At 41.3% G+C, this 20,525-nt stretch overlaps 1 protein-coding gene across 3 annotated transcripts in view; it reads right to left on the bottom strand.

Annotated features, from left to right (window-relative positions):
• Nucleotides 1–19,911, bottom strand: part of RUFY2 (RUN and FYVE domain containing 2) — a gene marked incomplete at its 5' end in the record, with an annotated part of 34,090 nt that extends 14,179 nt beyond the window's left edge. For all 3 annotated transcript variants that reach the window (XR_014492594.1, XM_083363223.1, XM_083363224.1), the window contains 12 exons: nucleotides 2,088–2,185; nucleotides 3,132–3,299; nucleotides 3,826–3,942; nucleotides 6,744–6,845; nucleotides 7,904–7,973; nucleotides 10,249–10,314; nucleotides 12,214–12,275; nucleotides 12,847–12,970; nucleotides 14,221–14,322; nucleotides 15,815–15,932; nucleotides 17,004–17,177; nucleotides 19,812–19,911. Coding sequence is in view for 2 of the 3 variants with exons in the window: in XM_083363223.1 (XP_083219349.1) it covers nucleotides 2,088–2,185; nucleotides 3,132–3,299; nucleotides 3,826–3,942; nucleotides 6,744–6,845; nucleotides 7,904–7,973; nucleotides 10,249–10,314; nucleotides 12,214–12,275; nucleotides 12,847–12,970; nucleotides 14,221–14,322; nucleotides 15,815–15,932; nucleotides 17,004–17,177; nucleotides 19,812–19,911 (1,301 nt within the window). The remainder of the gene's footprint in view (nucleotides 1–2,087; nucleotides 2,186–3,131; nucleotides 3,300–3,825; nucleotides 3,943–6,743; nucleotides 6,846–7,903; nucleotides 7,974–10,248; nucleotides 10,315–12,213; nucleotides 12,276–12,846; nucleotides 12,971–14,220; nucleotides 14,323–15,814; nucleotides 15,933–17,003; nucleotides 17,178–19,811) is intronic.
• Between the last annotated feature and the right edge of the window lie 614 nt (nucleotides 19,912–20,525).

Genomic DNA, 20,525 nt, shown 5'->3' with positions numbered 1-20,525 from the left:
TAAAAGAATATTCATGCTTACTGACGTTTTAATACATAATGTTTTTGTTCAATAGACTGGATTGAAAAAAAACAACGATGAGACTATGGATGTTTACATTTTTAAGCATTTAGAAAAATCAACCATTTTTTTAAACATACTTCTGGGATTGTGGTGCAACAACAGCAAATTCCCAGGCCAGGAATTGAGAAAAAAAGGAGCAAAGATTTTTGTGTACCCTGTTCTAACCCTCCTCACTTTGCTTCTTCCAGAAATGTGAATGTCTGAGCAAACTGGAAAGCTCACTCTATGACATGTTTAGCATTACACTTGAATCAAAACACGAGTGTCCACAAGGATGTGTTGGTCAAAAATTTGTAATCAAAGCCCTATTCCTTTTTCTGTGCAACAGTGAAAAAGGAGTAAGGCAGGGGTGTCCAACCTGGGCACCTTTGAGATTTGTGGACTTCAACTTCATGGCTTCTTGGGGAATTTTGGGAGTTGAACACCCCTGGTGTAAGGGTATTGATCAAGACTGATAATTTTTTGACACACAAACCTGCAAACACCTCCAACCAGGATAGCTGATTTATTTCACCATAAGCCTAAAAATGCTCTTGGCTTCTTAAGGGAGAAATACAATTGGCTTAGATCTGAGGCTGAACCAACCATGGCTAGAAACATCATGAGTTCTCTACTAGAAATTTCTGCTAACAGGTGAAACCAAGTCAGAAACAAAGGGTAATGCTCCCTCAGAATACTGCCATGGTACCAATTCTCTCTTTAATATCTAGACCAGGGGTCTTCAAACGTGGCCCTTTTATGACTTGTGGACTTCAACTCCCAGAATTCCTCAGCCAGGCACGCTGGCTGAGGAATTCTGGGAGTTGGAAGTCCACAAGTCATAAAAGAGCCAAGTTTGAAGACCCCTGATCTAGAGCCTCAACTCTAGGGTTATTTTACAAGCACTTAAGCTCTTATTTACATCTTGCTTTGTATTTAATCTCTTTTCATGGAATTAGCATCAACAAAATTGTAACTTGCTTCTGAAACTACTCCATTTTACATGCAATCTGCTGCATAGATAATAATATGAGGAAGCCAGTTAACAAAACAACTCTTTGAAAATTTGTACTCTATAGCAATCAGCCAATCTCAAAATGGAGCAGGTCATCTGCCAGCTGAGCCTCCCAGCTTTTTTCTGATGGCCTTACAGCTGCTGGTATATTGGGAAAACTGAGCAGGTCACATCTGGCAGAAAATGGGCGGAGGGGGGGGGGGAAGAGGGCAGAGCCCCTGGATTGGACTGAAAACATTCCCTGTGGCTTTTCTACCTTTCAACTCATCCTTCAATGCATCAGTCTGCAGCTGCATTTAAAAGAAGATCCAAGTCTTATCCCCTGCCCCAGCACAGCATATATTTAGGTCAAAGGGAGCTTGGAAGAATTATTAACAATATGGAAAAGTCAAAAGGGAGGAAAATTTCAGAATAGCCAACTGCAATCTGCCAAATGGGCTATAATGTGATTTAGAAAAGAAGATTGGATTCCCCCAACGCAGGGAGGCATCTTCTGGTGTTCACAGAAGTGTGTGAAAGCAGATCAGTTTGAATGATGGCTGTTCCTGCATGAACAGGTATTTAAAGTTAAGAGAAAGTTAAATGTGAAAAATTATGTCCTATTCTTTTTGGCACAATATGCAGGTAATTGGGTCTATAACCTGCCAAACTAGCATGTAATGCTAAGCCAAAGCTTGTGCCATGTTGTAGTATTAAGTTGGAACAAACCCAGTGCCTACTTTCCTCCCATCACCATCATAAGTTAGCCGGACAGACTTTTGAAATGTTTATTTTTTTGCAGAAGCTCAGCTTGTCACTGCATATGAAATAGAGATTGTGGTTTTTAACACACTGATCTCAAACCGTGGATTATGAATCAGGGTATTAAACTGAGCACTGTGAAAAATAGTGGTGATTATATTAAAAATATAATTAATGTTTGCCCAAATTTGCACCTGACAGGAAGATATAAGCCCAGGGCTTCTCTTGCACTAACATGGGCAAGAGAAAATGAGTAAGGAAAAAACTAAAAAAGACTGTGATGTTGTACCTTTGTTCCAGATGCTTCATAGTTGCAGTAATCTCACTAGTTTTATCCTCCAGGCGACCAATTATTTCATTCTTTTCTTTCATGGCTTCATCTGAAAACTATCATTAGAGATTATTCTATTACAATATGGTAATTATCAAGCACCTCTATTCAAAGCACTAGAGCAGTCACAAGGCTTTGCAAGGCTCCCATAGCTGCTGGAAAACTATCTCCAGCTGTCTGCACATACATATACTAGGGCGGCCATTTTGCTATCATTCGTCATGTCTGCTTTAAATGCCTACCTGCCCTTTTAGGTCCCACCAATATGGAATCATGGTAGGTTAGGAATAAGGGTTCTCTTCAGCTTTGTGTGGACTGACTTTGTTCTTTGAACCCAGCCCACCATTCAAACTGGGGCTAACTGAGTATATCTTAAAACAAGGTCTGTAGTTGTGGCTTAGTGTTGGTTAGTTTACTTTGGCTTGAGAGAGTGTCTGAACCTGAAGTAACAGAGGGAAATGCAGTCTGGCCAGCTTCTGCAACCTCATTTTTTGATGCTCCTGGATTTGTTTTTTCTTTTCCTGCTCCAACTACTCAGGAAATATTTTAAGAAAGCTAAAGCATTTAAGAAATGATTTGCGTCCCTAGCCCTGCATGCAGAAGCTGATCAGCCACAGAGCCCTTGCGTTTTGTTCAATTAGCAAAGGACTCTAAGGTTAGCTGGCCAGCCACTACTGTCTAGGACACTGGCTGCACAGACATTTCTGCAAGAAGGGCTTCCATATTATTAATATAGGATTTATTGACAGCTGATGCTAAGCAAGCACAGCCTAGCATACCATACAAACCAAGTCCATTCCATAACTCCCCAAAGACAGTCCTTCAATATCTTAAATGCACTGTCACCCCAGATAGAGAAGATGCTTTGGGTAACTGCCAATAGCTGACGGTGAAAACTACGGGGGGGAGGGGGGAAAGAGGGGAAATCAAACTCCCAAATACCCCAAACACCACTGCATTACACTTGTATATTTTGGTTTCAAGACATAAATAATGAACTACCTGCAGTTTTTGATACATTTCTGTATTTATCACTTTGACTTCCTCCAGTTGCAGTCGCAGATTTATAAGCGTGTCTTGCTTTTCGTGTATATCTTTCTCCAATAACTTCATTGCAAGTTCTATCTCATGCTTCATACCAACCTGGACCATCAATTCGTTCTCTATATCCTACAAAAGATAAAAACAAACAAGCCCACATATTCCCAAAATCCTGTGTTTAATTTTAGATTGAACAGATTCTAAGAAAACAGCATGATTGATGATTGACAAAATGCATGCAACTACCCAAGTATGGGAAGTCCTTGCAATATAACTGTCATGGAGCCTGCCCTTTACACTCATATGTCATAACAGTCGTAAAATGAGTCAGTCATGTCACCAAAACAATTTTACGAACTTTCTTGCAATAGTTGTTAAGCAAATCATCGCGACCATTAAATGAACCAATGGTTATGAGCAATTTTGCTGAAAACTGGAAGTGACAGTTTTTGGCAAACTTGTCATAAAATACAGTCACATAACTGCACGACACTGCAAACAGCTATATATGCAATTGTGTTGCCGAGCGTCCAAAATTCAGTCATGTGACCACGGAAGAGGCCCAACTGTTAAGGACTACCTGTATGTAACTCTACGATTGAGGGCAAGGAATGTGCAAGAGTAGCCATTCACAATTTGTATGACACCCACTCACTTGTCTTAACTGTGATTCTTCTCGAAGCTGTCTATGTGCTTCATTATACATTTCATCCAGGCTTTGTCGGGAATGTTTATATGTCTGAAGTTCTGCTTCGGCATCTACTTTATTCATCTACAAAGAAAATAAGGAAAATTATTGTACTTAAAAACTTTGGTATTCAGAAAAAGACCTCTTCCTAGAGCAGGTATACCCAACCTTGACCACTTAAGATTTGTGGACTTCAGTTCCCAGTATTCCCCAGTAAGCCAAGCTGGGTGGAGATTCTCAGAGCTAAAGTTCACAAGTATCAAGTTTAAAGTTGCTAAAAAATGCACACGCTAGGCCAGGGGTCCCCAACACCCAATCTGTGGACCAGTACCGGGCCATGGCATGCCAGCAACCGGTCCGCACAAAGAAGCAAAGTCCCATCCGTGGGATGCAGGCAGCCCACAAAACCACGCCCCCTCCAGTCCGCAGAAAAACCTCTCTCCATGGAACTGGTCCCTGGTGCCCAAAAGGCTGGAGACCTCTGCGCTAGACAGCAAGAAGACCTCCTAAATTTTCTTCATGTTTGTGATGAGTTGGGGACAATAAGAGCATTATGTAGAGCTATGCATGTGTCAAAAAGGATTTTAGATCCCATATAAGCTACAAGCCCGGTTCACATTTTAAAAGTATTGTAATACGTATAAGTATTATTGAAAATGCAGAAAAACGCTCCTTTTATAGTTTGGAATCTGCCATATTTGTTACTGTTCATAAAATGTTCCTTATGGTAATACTGATATGAAAACGTTATCTTCAATAAGCCAGTGAGAGTTCTGAAGAACATCAAGGGAACGTTTACAGTTTTAAAAATGGGAGTTGGCAACAGATTCTCCTTCCAAGTTACTCCCGGCAGTAATTTGAGGTATGCAAAATTTAGCCTGGCCTAATTAATTCAGTTTGTAGTGCACCAGTGGAATAGATGGGAGCAAAATTTGGAGTTCTTCTCTTCTTTTTTGCAGAGAAGTCTGCAAAAATTTAGGAGGAAGAAATATGTGTCTTGAGTCTTGCAGAACTATAACCCTTTACCAAATACAGAGCAAAGGTTTTCGCCCTGTTCACTTCAGTGAACAGTATCATGACATGGTAGAAATAACAATAATAATAATAATAATAATGTAGTTGGAAGGGACCTTGGAGGTCAACTAGTCCAACCCCCTGCTCAGGCAGAAAACCCTATTCTATTTCAGACAAATGGCTGTCCAGTCTCTTCTTAAAACTTCTTAAAAACTTCCAGTGTTGGAGCATTCACAGCTTCTGGAGGCAGGTTGTCCCACTGGTTAATTGTTCTAACTGTCAGGAAATTTCTCCTTAATTCCAGGATGTTTCTCTCTTTGGTTAGTTTCCATCCGTTGCTTCTTGTCCTGCTTTCAGGTGCTTTGGAGAATAGGCTGATCTCCCTCTTCCTTGTGACAGCCCCTGAGATATTGAACAAGGCTATCATGTCACCCCCTCATCCTTCTCTTCATTAGACTAGACATTCCCAATTCCAGCAACCGTTCCCCAATTGCCCATTTTAATTTTTTTACTGACTCCAGTTATACATCTCTGGAATGGCCACAGGATGTCCTTCCTTTGGCCTGCTGTTCTGGTCTTGGAATAGGCCATTTGTTAATTGACCCTCTGACATGTCAAACACAAGGCCCAGGGGCCGGATCCAGCCCACAAAGTGGTTTCATGTGGCCCGCAAAGCCATCCTGGAAACAGTGAGGGAACGACCCCCACTGCCTTGGCCCTGGCCCAGAGACCCTCCTTCTGCCGGAGACCCTCAGATCTGTCCCACTCCTGCCCAGGCCCCCATTGGCACCCTTGATGCGAACGATGTAGAGCTGGCCACGCCCACCCAGTAGGCCATATGCACTCTAGCCACACCCACCCAGTAGGCCACGGCCACCCTGGCCACGCCTACCCGGCCCCCTGAGGGCAACTGCAATGCTGATGCGGCCCTCAATGAAATTGAGTTTGACACCCCTGCCCTAAGTTACCAGGTGATATTCCCACTTCACTGTCTTTTGCCTCATGTCAGTTTTATTGCCCTGTCCTACGTTGTAAGGTCTATTTTTATTCCATGTTTCAGCTGCTTCACCATTTTTAAGTTCTTCTCTTTGAACTCAAATCATCATCCTGCTGACTTCTGCAGTTTTAAAAAGCCCCCTGTCTGAATATTTTGTGGGTGGTTACTTTGTCTTTCTAGACGTTTTTCTACCCTGCTTACAAAATCTTTCTAACCTTACAAGATTAATGTTAGCTGAGAGGGAAGAAATGTTGTTCCCCTATGTCCTGACTATCTTGACAAGGGAATGTAAATATTATTTTGCGATGAGTTTAGCATAAATAAAATGACCCTTCATAGGTAAAGGTAAAGGTTTCCCCGCACATGCGTGCTAGTCGTTTCCAACTCTAGGGGCTGGTGCTCATCACCATTTCAAAGCCAAAGAGCCAGCGCTTGTCTGAGGACGTCTCCGTGGTCATGAGGCCGGCATGACTAGACGCCAAAGGCGCACGGAACGCTGTTACCTTCCCACCGTAGTGGTCCCTATTTTTCTACTTGCATTTTTACGTGCTTTCGAACTGCTAGGTGGGCAGAAGCTGGGATGAGTAACAGGCGCTCACTCTGTTACGCGGCACTCGGGATTTGACCCGCCAAACTGCCGACCTTCCGATCGACAAGTTCAGCGTCCTAACCCACTGAGCCACCGCGTCCCTTACCTTTGACCCTTCATGGCATAGTATATTTACAAGTGATCTTCCAAAAATATCCCCCTTAAGCTGTTAGCTAGATTCTTGAACTATATAAAATGCTTAAATCTTACATATTTTTATAGAAAATGACATTAAAAATGGCAAATTTTGACATGAAAATCATAAATTATTTTAAAATATCATACCTCCAGATGATGCTGTGTTTTCATTAAAATGAGTGTGTTTTCACTTCTTAAATGATGGTTTTCTTCTTGTAGTTTTATTATGTTGTTTTTAGCTATCGCCAACTAAGAAAAAGATAGAATGTAAAAATAAAAAAATCCAAAAGCTTTCAGACAGGAAAAAAAACAACTCCAGACCCAAAATGCTGCATGAAAACATTACAGTCTTCTAATCACATCACTGCACTAATCCAACATACTTATCTAGGGCTTATTCATTCAACCTTTTCTATTGCCAGCAAACAAGGATTCATGATAGTTGACTGGAAGTGGAAATCCAAAATTTGCAACTGAAGATATTAATCTCAATTAAAATCCAACATTAACAAGGAATGTTTAATATGCAGAGCGCCATGAGTCTGGGCACTTGCAAAAGGCCATCTACCAGGCAGGGCTGTGGTACTGTTTAAAAGAGCTTGCCGCAAGGATTCCTGTAATAAGCGATTTCCACAAATGCAAAAAAAAATATATACGATACAGAAACACAATTAGTTATGCCCCACTGAGGTTGTACACAGACTCTCAGCAGCAAGAGAGAATGTTCTCTCAAACTGCTGAGAGAATGTTCTATGGCAGGGGTTATCAAACTTGGCCTTTTTATGACTTGTGGACTTCAACTCCCAGAATTCCTCAGCCAGGAATGCTGAAGAATTCTGGGAGTTGAAGTCCACAAGTCATAAAAGGGCCAGGTTTGAAGACCCCTGCTCTACGGGTTGGTGGATCTGGACTCCACTCCCATAGTGATACCATACCTATTTTAGGTCAACCTCCAGGGGTCAAAAAAGGCCAAGATGGCTCTGACAGGACTTCAGTTGCAAGGTCATGACCATCTTAACATTTTGGCCAACCTTGCAGATATTCCTGCTTTATATGGCAAAAAAAAGCTGCTTTGTACAGATGGACCACGATTTCATGGTTAGCTGCAGCTGAGCTGAGGCTGCCATCCCCATGCTGCTCAGAAGTTCTGCGTAACACACAATGCACCTCTTGGCCAAGGGAAACGTCTTGGCTGAAACAAACCAAAATAAATAAATAAATCCCAAACCAAAATAAAAACCAAACCCCAAACGCAAACAAAGGTTGCCAGTTTCAACACTGAAGTATATATTGCTGAAAGACCATACCTCTTCGATTAATTTAGTGTTTGACTTCTCTAGTGAATCGACGCGTGTATGGAGGCTGCTGACTGTGCTACTGAAAACAATAATAATAAAAGATTCTTCAGAATTATTTCTACAATTATGCAGTAGTACAAGCTGATTTACAAAACCTCCTAGCGACTGCTTGGTGCCCAGCAACAAATGCATCAGAAGACACTTCCTGACACCACTCCTCAAAATATATATAGTGTTTGTATTCTTTCTTATTCATAGCCCACACAACTAGACTTCTGTATCTAGCCTACAGACCTGATATATCCCAGTGGTCACCCTTCTTAAAATCAAACAGGTCTGATCCTGTATAGCTTTTTGAGATCACCCAAAGGTGATGATGATGATGATGATGATGATGATGATGATGATAATGATGATAATAATGAGAAGAAGAAAAAGGAGGAGGAGAAGGAGGAGGAGGACGAGGAGTCAGAAGGGACCTTGGAGGTCTTCTAGTCCAACCCCCTGCTCAGGCAAGAAACCCTATCATAGGGGTCTTCAAACTTGCCGGGCTGAGGAATTCTGGGAGTTGAAGTCCACAAGTCATAAAAGGGCCAAGTTTGAAGACCCCTGCCCTGTCATTTCAGAAAAATGGCTGTCCAGTCTCTTCTTGAAAACTTCCTGTGTTGGAGCATTCACAACTTCTGGAGGCAAGTTGTTCCACTGATAAATTGTTCTAACTGTCAGGAAACTTCTCCTTAGTTCTAGGTTGCAAAAGGATACAGGTAATCCTTGACTTATGAATGATTATTTAATAATCGTTCAAAGTAATGATGGCCTTGGAAAGGATGCATTATAGCCAATAAAGAATTTCCTAAAGGACTCTATGATTGTTACATTTAATTTGTTCTCCTCTTATGATCTGGAGAAGACTAATTATTACTATTAACCTTCTTGATGGGTTCTCTTAAAGAATGTGAGAAAGTTCATATTATCTGAGGACAAAGCTGTACACACCGACACAGCCCTTACACTTTACCTAAACCACTCTTACTGCAGTGAGTAAGTCTGGAGTGTGATCTGAATTGGAGCCCTGCTTCTATTTGACATCACAAAGCTCAACATGCATGAAAAACAATTTTAAACAGCCATGTCATATCAACTGGAAAGATACACAAGTCTTTAAGTATACCTTTAATACTTTAAATACTTTAAAGAAGTATAGTTTACTTATTAACAGATGCCCTACGAAAAACACATGCAGAACCAAATGTCATCTCTTCTGTATTAGTGTTACTCCTAAATCAATAGCAATAGGACTGTGTTGTTAGTCTACCTGATAAGAGAAGCATATTAAAAGGGAGCTATCATGGCAGTATTAGCTCCTTGATATAATAGCTAATAAATTTCTTTTAGGGCAGGGGTGTCAAACTCAATTTCATTGAGGGCCGCATCAGCATTGCGGTTGCCCTCAGGGGGCCGGGTGGGTATGGCCTGGGTGGGCGTGGCCTACTGGGTGGGCGTGGCTAGAGTGCGTATGGCCTACTGGGTGGGCATGGCCAGCTCTACATCATTTGCATCAAGGGTGCCTATGGGGGCCTGAGCAGGAGTGGGACAGATCTGAGGGTCTCTGGCAGAAGGAGGGTCTCTGGGCCAGGGCCAAGGCAGTGGGGGCCGTTCCCTCACTGTTTCCAGGATGGCTTCACGGGCCACATGAAACCACTTCGCGGGCCGGATCTGGCCCCCGGGCCTTGTGTTTGACCTGTCTGTTTTAGGGTCCCAGATTAAAAACATAATCTTATTTTGGATGTAAACTATGATAAGATATTTCTGACCAAAATCTATCAGGGTGGGGATTAAAAGTGAAGAGGGTGGTTGTGACAGCAAAATACCTAGCTAGAAACCAAGTGACCTTGAGTTCTAGTCCTCCTTTAAGCATGGAGACTTTGGGCCAGCCCCTCTTTCTTAGCGGAAGAAAGGAAGGGAGGGAGGGAGGGAGGGAGGGAGGGAGGGAGGGAGGGAGGGAGGGAGGAAGGAAGGAAGGAAGGAAGGAAGGAAGGAAGGAAGGAAGATCACTTCTGAAAAAGTGACTGCCAAGAAAACCACAGGGAATAGCCCTGGTAGTTGGCAGGAGAGCACACAATCTGGAAAAAAATGTGATCATGTGTGCAACGAACTTGAAAAAGGGTCAGGTTTTGATCTTGTTACCAGCTTGATTTTTTTTACCCCCCTCGCCATGGACAACCTTGCATTTTGCAACCCTTCCCAATTGATCTTTTTTCTATTCATTATTCAATAAATACTAGTACTTTCAATACCTGATAATTACCAAAGTAATTGTTTTTTAAAACAGAAGACACACAACTTATCCTTACTTCAATTGCCGGTTTAATTCTTCAACATAATTCTTCTGATCCAATATTGCAGCGATATGGTCGTTTCTAAAAGAAATTTAGTTCTAGTTTAGAATATTTAATGTGTAAACATTTGATATGAGATCTGAGTCTCGAGAATTGCATGTGAAAAATTTCTATTTACTATATACCGGAAATACGCTGTCTTAATAACTGTTCTCCATAAATTAAGAAACAATATCTGAATATGGCTTGATATATAGAACATTCTGTGTAATTAGCACTAGTATTAACTGGATAACCACTATCAACAGACTTGGAGTCTGTTAAAAAAAGTTTCTTTTTGTTTTCTCAAAAAATTGGAAATTGAACATTGCTCCAAGGCAGGGGTGGGCAACTATGGCCCCTTTATGACCTGTGGACTTCAATTCCCAGAATTCCTGAGCCAGCATGGCTGACTTAAAAATTCTGGGTGTGAAGTCTACAGGTCATAAAGGGGCCATAGTTGCCCATCTCTCGTCTAAAGATTTACATACGACTTTGATTATCTATTTCCCCAAATTTATTTTAGATAGTAATAGGATGACTGTTCATATATCTGTTTTGCATTTCTGGATTAAACAATCCTCTTTCATTAAACATTTATATATTTTTTTTAGTTGTTCCATGATTTCTGCTTTTTGCCCTTGAAATCTATGACCCCAAAATGTACAACTTTTTTCACAGTAGGCCAGTGGTCTTCAAACTTGGCAACTTTAAGACTTATGGACTTCAACTCCCAGAATCCCTCAGCTAGCCAGGGTTTGCTGAGGAATTCTGGGAGTTGAAGTCCCTAAGTCTTAAAGTTGCCAAATTTGAAGGCCCCTGCAGTAGGCTATTATTAGTATTATTATTTTCCAGACTGATCGAGATTTACATAATGGAAGAGAAAGTAGTAAAATTAAACACACACAAACACACACACACACACACTACACACACACACACACACACAGAGAGAGAGAGAGAGAGTGAGAGAGAGAGAACACTTATATGTACAATAAGTAAAATAAGTAAGGGCAAATAAGAGTCACCTTCTAGGGAAGATGGGGGCATAAAGTTTTAATAAATAAATAAATAAATTGTTTCTGGACTTTGTGCTTGATGTGGAAAAATGAAACTTTATCTTTGGGTTTTGCTGATTAGATAGGTTTGTTGTTATAGAAATGACTAGTATAGTTACATAAAAACAAAAAGTTCAGGCTATATGTTATTACCTTATTCTATTGCACTAAAAAAAGTAGAGAGTCAATGCTTTTCTTTCTTTTTCCCCTTTTCCCCTCTTTCCTTTTCCCCCCTTTATTTTCATTTTTCCTTGTATTTTATATTTTGATAAATACATTTTTTAAAAAAATATAAATAAATTCCTCTGGAAAAGTTTGGCCTTCGCTAATTTGACGAGAGAGTCGGTTTGAGCTCATGGTTATGGTGCCGGCCAAGTGTGGAAAGTGAGTTCTAGCCCTGCCTTGGGCACAAAGCCAACTGGATGATCTTGGACCAGTCCCTCTCTTTCAGCCCTAGGAAGGAGACAATGGCAAACCACCTCCAAACATGTCAAGGAACTGCACTTTTAAAAAAAACAAACCCCACCCAACGTCAAGAAAGCCAGGCCTGAGTTGCCAGATTAACATCTCCATGGCTGGTTCTTGCACAGTAGAGTCCAGCCATTTCTGAGCTCATCCCTGTCCCCTCATGAAATCAAGCAATTCATGGATCAAATCTGGTTAGAGCAGGTGGTTACATAAGTATTCAACTTATGTGAAGCCTCAGAGGGCTTTGTTAAGTCAGAACTAATGCACATTAGGTACAACATGGCATAAAATAAAGATTCTCTTCTGAACAGGAGGAATATTTTCTGTGAGGGGAAGGACACTTTTGATTTCCTTCCAGGGTGATGGTTTTTACAGCCATTTAGTTCAACATGCCAAAAAGTCTACTAAAACTCACCTTTCTTTATCTTCAGTGTCATCTTCACTCTTTAGATACATGGAGAAATCAATTACACCAACCTTTAAAAAAAACATTCAAATTTTGCAAAATGAAATAAAGGAACAGCTAGGGAATAAGCTTCATTCTCCTTGAAATTTAATCAAATTCAACAGAATGGGAAATTCCACATTTGGTAATGATCACATTAATGGTTTGGATTGTATTGACCAATGCCATTTTGCAACAACTGGTCTCCCCCAAATTTGCTCACAGGAGTTAAAATCCTCCAGACCCAACTGTGTCGACAGTGGAGCGAACACATAACTGATCGAGAGCAATGTGCAGTATCCATAAATGAATAAAGGTGTGCTACTTTAATTATGAATATTATATAGCCAAACCTAAATTATAATACATTCCAATACTGGTATTTTTTCATTATACAAATGTTTAAGCCATCTCATTAAGTTTACAATATTAAGATCTAAATGTAAGCCAAAACTCAGGTTTCATATACATCCTGAAGAAAGGACATAGAATATTTTTTTACAAGAGAAAAAAAAAATAGCTATGCCATACTTGAAAGATTTTCCAGTCAAGAAACCTTGCTCTTAAGACTACATATACTATACGACTGTGGTGTCTACTTACTTGTGAATCCAAATCTTCTCCTTTAATACACAAGTTTGCATCAATGACATTTAACCCAACAAGCAATCCAACAATGACGGCTCCTTCTTCTTCCATCATCACTGCATGGTGTTCATAAAATTCACTGTAAAACCATTTTCATATAATTTAAATGGCATTGTCAATTACTGGTCAATTTCATAGCTGACCAATGTCAAAGTGACTCTGTGACAATTCAAAAACAAGTTGCCTTCCTCATGAAAACAGACACCACTGTTATGGAATTTATTTAAAAGGATGCGAAGTAGCAAAAATGGGAGTTTAAAACTTGTCTAGGTCCATAGATTAGAATCAGCACTACTGATTGTCAAAGGCCAAAACAAAGTATATCTCCCCTATGCTACTATGTCTCTTCCCCTCTACAAAAGCTTCGGCTGTAGTTAAATATTTCTTTGACTTTGATCATATGATAGAATCCTTCACAATTTCTAAAAAACAATTGCATGGTCCACAGAGATCTCATCTGCATCATTTTTCCATAACTCCTATGATACACGAATGATACATGAATACGTATCTCGTGATTCTAAACATGTTGACTCGGTTACCAAAGATCAAGCAGAGGCAGGTCACTCAACAGAAGTAGCTAATGGCTGGGTGTCCCACTCTGCAACCAATTGCAGGTGCTTGATCAACTAGCATCAGCAGCACTTAAGGTCATAATATGCTGAGACAGAACATCTCAAATGATATCACACACTGCATTTAGTATTTGCACGAGGATGGAAAAGACTCTCTGAGCAAAAAAGGCTTTGCGCAAGGAGAATAACATGAAGAACATTTCTTGTCTAGAATTAAAAAGACAAGAGAAAACTGCTTTTTTTTTAAAAAAAAAAAGCCTAGTTCTGCAAGTATGAAATTAAATATTGTGCAGCTGCATTTTGTACACTTTATGCTCTGGGTATGCACCTTTTTCAACAGCAGGCAGCATGATGTAAATTTGCAGAATACATTAAACAGCAAAAGAGAAAGAATATATTATTGCCATTGTTGTGACAAATGCTGCTTGAGAATGTCACAGGCATTGTATTGTTGACTTCTGGTTTATACTATACTACTGTCAAAACCTGAATCAACATTAGAATGCCCCCTTTCTTTTTCTGTTCTACCGAACCTTTTAAAAATAAAGATGTCAAGTCAATCAATTAGAACATTTTATTGAAATTTATAATTCAGAAGAAAAGTGAAACGCTTCTGCTAGAAGCAATGTAACGTAAGCTCTTCTATTTAGCTAAGAAAATAAATATTTTAGCTAAGTTCTAATTACAATGCAACACAATCAATGTGCACAATTCTGTTCACTGATTTTTAATAAGAACCTGGATAAGGGCTCACCCGAGGAGATCTTTCCGAAGGATGAGACAACGGAGATAGTCAGCCATCTTTTTTTGCATAAGTGCCAAACGTAACCAAGCCCGAGCGCGTCCTAAGGAAGTTCTGATTTAAAAACAGGAATAGTTCACAGCATAGAGACACATTAGTCAGAGCTGCCATTTCTAGCCCTAGTCAACATGCTTTCTAATAAAGAGGTAGGTATTACGCTATTTTCCATCTTTATTTGGAACAATGTTCTTAACCATTCTATATTCAACTTTAGCCACTTTACACTCAACAAAAAGTTGTTCATACATACATACATACATACATACATACATACACACACAGTGCTTTTTTTGTAAAAGAAAAAGGTGCCGGAACTCACACGTCATACAACCCACCCTGCCTACCCTACAAGGTTCCATCCAAAAAAGGTGCAGGAACTCCGTTCTGAGCGTTCTATGAGGAAAAAAAAGCTATATGTGTGTATGTGTGTACACACACACACACACACACACACACACATATATAAATGTTAACTAGATTACCTTGCTAGTCTCCCTTAATTCTTTGTTAGTAATTTACACAAATATATATATATATATTTACACAAATATATATATAATTTACACAAATATATATATATATATATATATATATATATATATATATATATATATTGTCTTGGGCAAATATCATCCCATTTTGTTTTGTTTTTTCTGAGGAAGGACATTGACATTAACCCTGTGGTTTTTGCAGTGGGCAGTTGGTGTAAGATCAAAGGCCGGGTCATTCCTTCTAGGGGTGAGTCACTGAGACCTGGAGGGAGACATTAAAGGAGACCATACTCCATAGGACTCTATTCTATCAAAATATTCAAAAAGATTAAGTCTACTCTTGCAAGGCACCAAGAGTCCCTTGTCTGACATGGGTACCTATAATAATTAACAGGTCCTGGTTTTATGAATAGCATTTTTAATCACATCAGAACCAATATTTCATATTCTAGTTATTTTATTAAAATCTTCCCCTAATTTGTGATAAGAACCACTTTTCTGCTGGGTCAGAGATTGATGGATTGTACTTTAACACAACTATACTATTTGTCAGGTCTCCTTTTGAGTGTTGGCAGTTGCAAAGGAATACTGCTCAATGGGAGAACAGACCTCTGGATGAATAAGATCCCAGCTTCAATTTTTGGCACTCTATGGTATTGACTGGAAAAACTTGCCTCAAAAATCTGAGCAAAACTGCTGCCAGGTTAGACAATAAATGGGCAAATAATCTGAATCTGATAGAATTTCTACCTTACCTTCTTTGCATCAGACAAAACCCCATGTCTTCCTTCCTTACAATTTTGAATAACAACATTATTTCACCTACAGAATATTCTATAACGGGGGTGTCAAACTCACATCACATGATGTGTTGTGACATTTTTTTCCACTGCCGGCAATGGGGTGAGCATGGTTTCGCCATGACTGCATCCAGCCCGTGGGCCAGCAGTTTGACACCCCTGTTCTATGAGGTTAAGAAAAGTTACATGATAAATGATTTCTCATGATTTGTGTATGAAAAGCAGTGAAGGAAATATTTCAATAAAACTACTTACTTGAGACCAGGTAAATCTCTAACGCTAGCAGCAATCTCCTCAGCTTCTGGATACAATTTCTCTACAAGTTCCAGAGGGCCCCATATTGTTTTATTATAACTTAGAAAAGATTTTTTTACTAGAAGGAAAAAATAAACACATCTTGACTTTTTATACCTTATTTTGCTTTCTTGGAATATTTAATATATTTCTTCCCTGAGCATCTGAGATACTTACTGGATAAGACATACAAGTATAGGTGGTCATCAACTGACCTCATAATTGCTAAGCTAAACAGTTGTTAAGTAAGTTTTGCCCCAATTTTATGACCTATCTTGCCACATTAGTCAAGTGAATCATCACAGTTGTTAAGTTAGTAACTTAGTTTTTAAGTGAACCTGGCTTCTCCATTGACCTTACTTGTCAGGTCACAAAAGGTGATCACATGACCCCATGGCAATGTCACCATGGGATGCTACAATGGTCATTAAGTGTGGAAAAAGTCTTAAATCACTTTTTCCAGTGTCTTTGTAACTTCAGTCATTAAACAAATGGTTGTAAATTGAGGACTACCTGTATTATAAACATTTTTTTATTTATAGAGCATCAACAAGTTTAATGACATGTCAGTGACTTTTTTTTACAGCCACTGCAGCCAGCCATGAAACTATAGTTATAACTATACTCCGTAACAAGTGAAGAAAAAGTGAGAAAAAGCCAAGATCACACTTCTAGACAGCCAACAAATAATGGGAATAAGCTGGTCAAAACAAATGAACCAAATTCATACGTCATTCAGAATCCAATGAAGTAAAACTGGCTGTGAAGTAATACTGATGAATTCAAAGGAGGAATTCACAGCTTCCTTCTGAATTGATTTAGAAAGGAAAGTTTGCGCTAGGATTGCAGGACAAATGAAAGTAAACATGGGTAGGCTAGCATGCAGCAGTCTATGCCAGTGAGTCTTAACCTCAGTAATTCTAAGATGTGTGGACTTCAACTCCCTGAATTCCCCAGCCAGCAATTCTAGGAGTTAAGTCCACACATCTTAAAAGTTGCCGAGTTTGAGAAACACTGATGCACGCTGTGATTTAAAACAATACTTATTTCTCAATGGTATCCAGTCCAAAATGACCCTTTCAAAGTGGCCAAATATAGAATAAAATGGTGATGGGATGAAGACTCAATCATCCCAAAATACCATCTATACCTTTCAGGCCATGTTTGAGGCAGTGTTCCATGACAACAAAAAACTGCTGGAGAGGTGGATAATCAGAATCAAGAGTTCGCCCAAAGCTTAGAGCAGATTCGATGAGTCCCTTTATACTTAGTTTAGCCATGTTCAATAGATTTGCTCTTTCAATCGCCAGGGGGTCTTTCACAGCTGAGAGGAAGGGAGGGAGAAGGAGAGAGAGAGAGAGAGAGAGAGAGAATTAAGGAATGTATTCTATTGATTAAAGCACAACAGCTGTGTTCGAATCTAAGAAAGTGAAAGGGGGAAAAAAACAGCAAAGCAACAGAGAGCACTGTGCTAAGAAATATGGGTATTTCCAGCAAAGCCAATAATAAGAGGTCGTGTCACCGATTCTGCAATATTAGCTAAAATCCTATTCCAATTTAGTGCAATGTGGTGCACTTTAACAATGACATATCATGTGATGCTTATTTCTTAGAATAACCCCGTTTCACAGTATGGGGAAGCATAGTTATTTTTCTTCTTTTTATCGGTTAATGAATTTTAAACGTTGACATCTCAAAGAAAAGATTTACACTAGTGTTCAGGCTTTAACTAAAACCAACTGGTTATAACAATTTATTTATTTATTTATTTTAATTCCATTTATATCCCGCCCTTCTCCGAAGACTCAGGGCGGCTTACAAGCTTAGCAGTAGCCTTCATTCTATGTATATGCCTGCTTATTAGGGCTTTCACACACACACCCCAAGCGGCATTATTACAAAGTCAGCTTAATTGCCCCCAACAATCTGGGTCCTCATTTTACCTACCTCAGAAGGATGGAAGGCTGAGTCAACCTTGAGCCTGGTGAGATGCGAACCTGCACTAATTGCAGGCAGCTGGTGTTACTTAAGGAGGCATTAGCCCACTGCTCCACCAAGGCTCTTATACAGTCTATTTACCTTGTGGCTCACGGTTTACCTAATGACTATGTTTGTAATGAAGGAAAGAAGGGCATGTTTATCCACCTACTGAGTGCTTCCCAAGGACTGGGATAGGCAGATATTGTTCGATGGCACTGAAGATACCGCAGACTGTAAGCTGTTCCAAGTAAAGCTGCCTTTTGCAATTGACTGATGACGAACGTGTCAATGACGATGGTGTTTTAGTAGTGCTCCAAATGCTCCGGGTTTCTTTTGCCATAGTCATTCTGCTTCTATATGCAGGTCTTTGTATTTTGTGTTTTTTCTTTTCTCTTCTGCTGTCTCTGGATACTGAAATGTCCACTTTCCAGACTTTTTATTCTTATTCCACATGATTGTTTACCATTTGCTACTATCATCCATATGTTTATCACAATTGTTGTTGCTGAAGCAACTCTGGCCAGAACAGGAGACTCGGATGGTGGGAATATTCTTTCCCATCCAGGCAGCCTTCCTTGGCACCCAGCCATCCACCAAGTGTGATTTTGGAAGCTCCCAAAGGAAGGACGATTCCCTAGCAACTGGCAATTAAATATGCTGCTTCGGGTTTAGGGGGCAACCAGAGGCACCCAAAAGCGTAGCCAGCAATAAGCAACGCTCCATAAACTGGCCCGGTGTTATCTCAACTCTGTGCCCTGCTTAGCCCTCCCTGTATCGGATCAGATCATTTTCCCTTGGCAGGCCAGGCGTGCCTGATCTTAAATTACTCCAGAATTACTTTTTTAAGAACGGCCCTGGGGACAGAAAAACAGATCTCCCTTCTGAAAATCAGAATCCTAACCGGGCTCGGAGCCGCCTCGCTTTTCACGGGGAGGGCTTCTCGAATATGGTTTGCCAGCCAGCTACAGATCCATCTGGTGGTGATGTTGTCTATTCCACCTGTTTCTAGCTTACCAAGGAGTAGGTTGTGGTCTCTTTTATCAAATGCCTTACTGAAATCTAGGTATACTATGTCCACAGTATTTTGCAGGTCTATTAGTTTAATCAGTTTGTTGAAGAATGAAATAAGATTGGTTTGGCATGATTTGTTTTTAACAAACCCCTGCTGGCTACTAGTTATAACTTTGCTTGCATCTAGTTGTTTGCAGATCTGTTTTTTTTATTATCTTTTCTAGGATCTTCCCAGGTATTGATGTTAAACTGATTAGTCTGTAGTTTCCTGGGTCCATTTTTTTCCCCTTTATTGAAGATGGGAACCACATCAGCCCTTTCCCAATCCTCAGGTACTTCCCCTGTGCTCCAGGATTTTTCCCGGAGCGACGAGGCGCACCGCTGTTTCCAAAGCCCCAGGCGGGAAGCACGCCGCCCAGCAAACGCGACTGACGGGCTGCAGGGAGCCGCCCTTCTTCCGAGCTCCCGGCAACGCCTCCGGGCTCTTGAAAGCCAAAAGGGACCGCGATCCCCGCGCCCCATTTTCTTCGCTGGCCTCTGAAAGTCCCTGCTGCCCCGGGGAGATCCCCGCAAGGCAAGCAAGGCAGAAGCCAAGATCCTCGCCTCGGCAGGCACCGGATCCTGCGCCGAGCGCGCCCTGGGAGAGATGCAGGGCAGGGCGCGACGGGGGGGACAGGCGTTGCCGGCGGTCTCCGAGGACTGCGGACTTCGACCCTCCTGCACACGCAACCGCACACACACGCACACACCGACACGCAAGGCTTCGAGGCGTTGGCAAGTGCACGAGCAAAAGCCTGCGGCCGACTTGCTGTTGGTATATCCAGGAGTCGCTGAAAAGGCGGCCTCGGTTGCAGCCCCTCTCTCCAGCCATTTTAGCCAGCCCCTCAGCCAGAGGAGAAGAGCCGGCATCGCCTCGGGAATCCCCGCCGAACCGTCTCCCCGTCCGTCCCCCCTTCTTGCGCCTTACCCATGGCCAGCGAGGAGGAGCAGCAGCTACCCGAGCAGTTCAGCGCGGATCCAGCCTTGGCTGCTTTCACGGCCCTTTTCCAGCCCTCTTCATCACCCATCTCCGCCTCCTCCTCCTCCTCCTCCCGCTTCCCCCAGCCTGGCTCGCTTGCGCCTCTCGCGGCCGGAGGACCGAGATGGCGCGGCGCTTAGGACGGACGCAGCATTGCCCAGCGCTGGAGCCGGTGCGGGAAGAGTCGGGTCCCCGGGCGCAGTCGGGTGTCGCTTTAAGGGCCACCCTCCGATCTTGAACCTAAAGCAGGAGTCTTCAAACTTGGCCCTTTTATGACTTGCGGACTTCAACTCCCAGAATTCCTCAGCCAGCGTGCCTGGCTGAGGAATTCTGGGAGTTGAAGTCCACAAGTCCATGTTTGAAGACCCCTGACCTAAAGGAAGCACGACTGGCAGAAACAAGCCGCAACTGGTCTTGTCCTTCCTTGTTTCTTTCTTTCGAGAATGCCAAACCAGTATTTTAAAAACTCAAAAGGCACACTCGGTTTAGAGAAATATCTGGCAAGCGTTTTGCAAAGATCTGGTTGGGTACACGTCTGTCGCAACCAGATGTACGGCCTCTCCTATTAGCTACAAAGATTGTTGTTGTTGTTAGCTGCGAAGTCGTGTCCGACCCATCGCGACCCTATGGACAATGTTCCACCAGGCCTTCCTGTCCTCTACC

Source organism: Vipera ursinii, assembly GCF_947247035.1.
Source record: "Vipera ursinii genome assembly, chromosome: 5".
Classification (NCBI taxonomy): domain Eukaryota; kingdom Metazoa; phylum Chordata; class Lepidosauria; order Squamata; family Viperidae; genus Vipera; species Vipera ursinii.
This window is presented reverse-complemented; position numbering and strand designations above follow the sequence as displayed.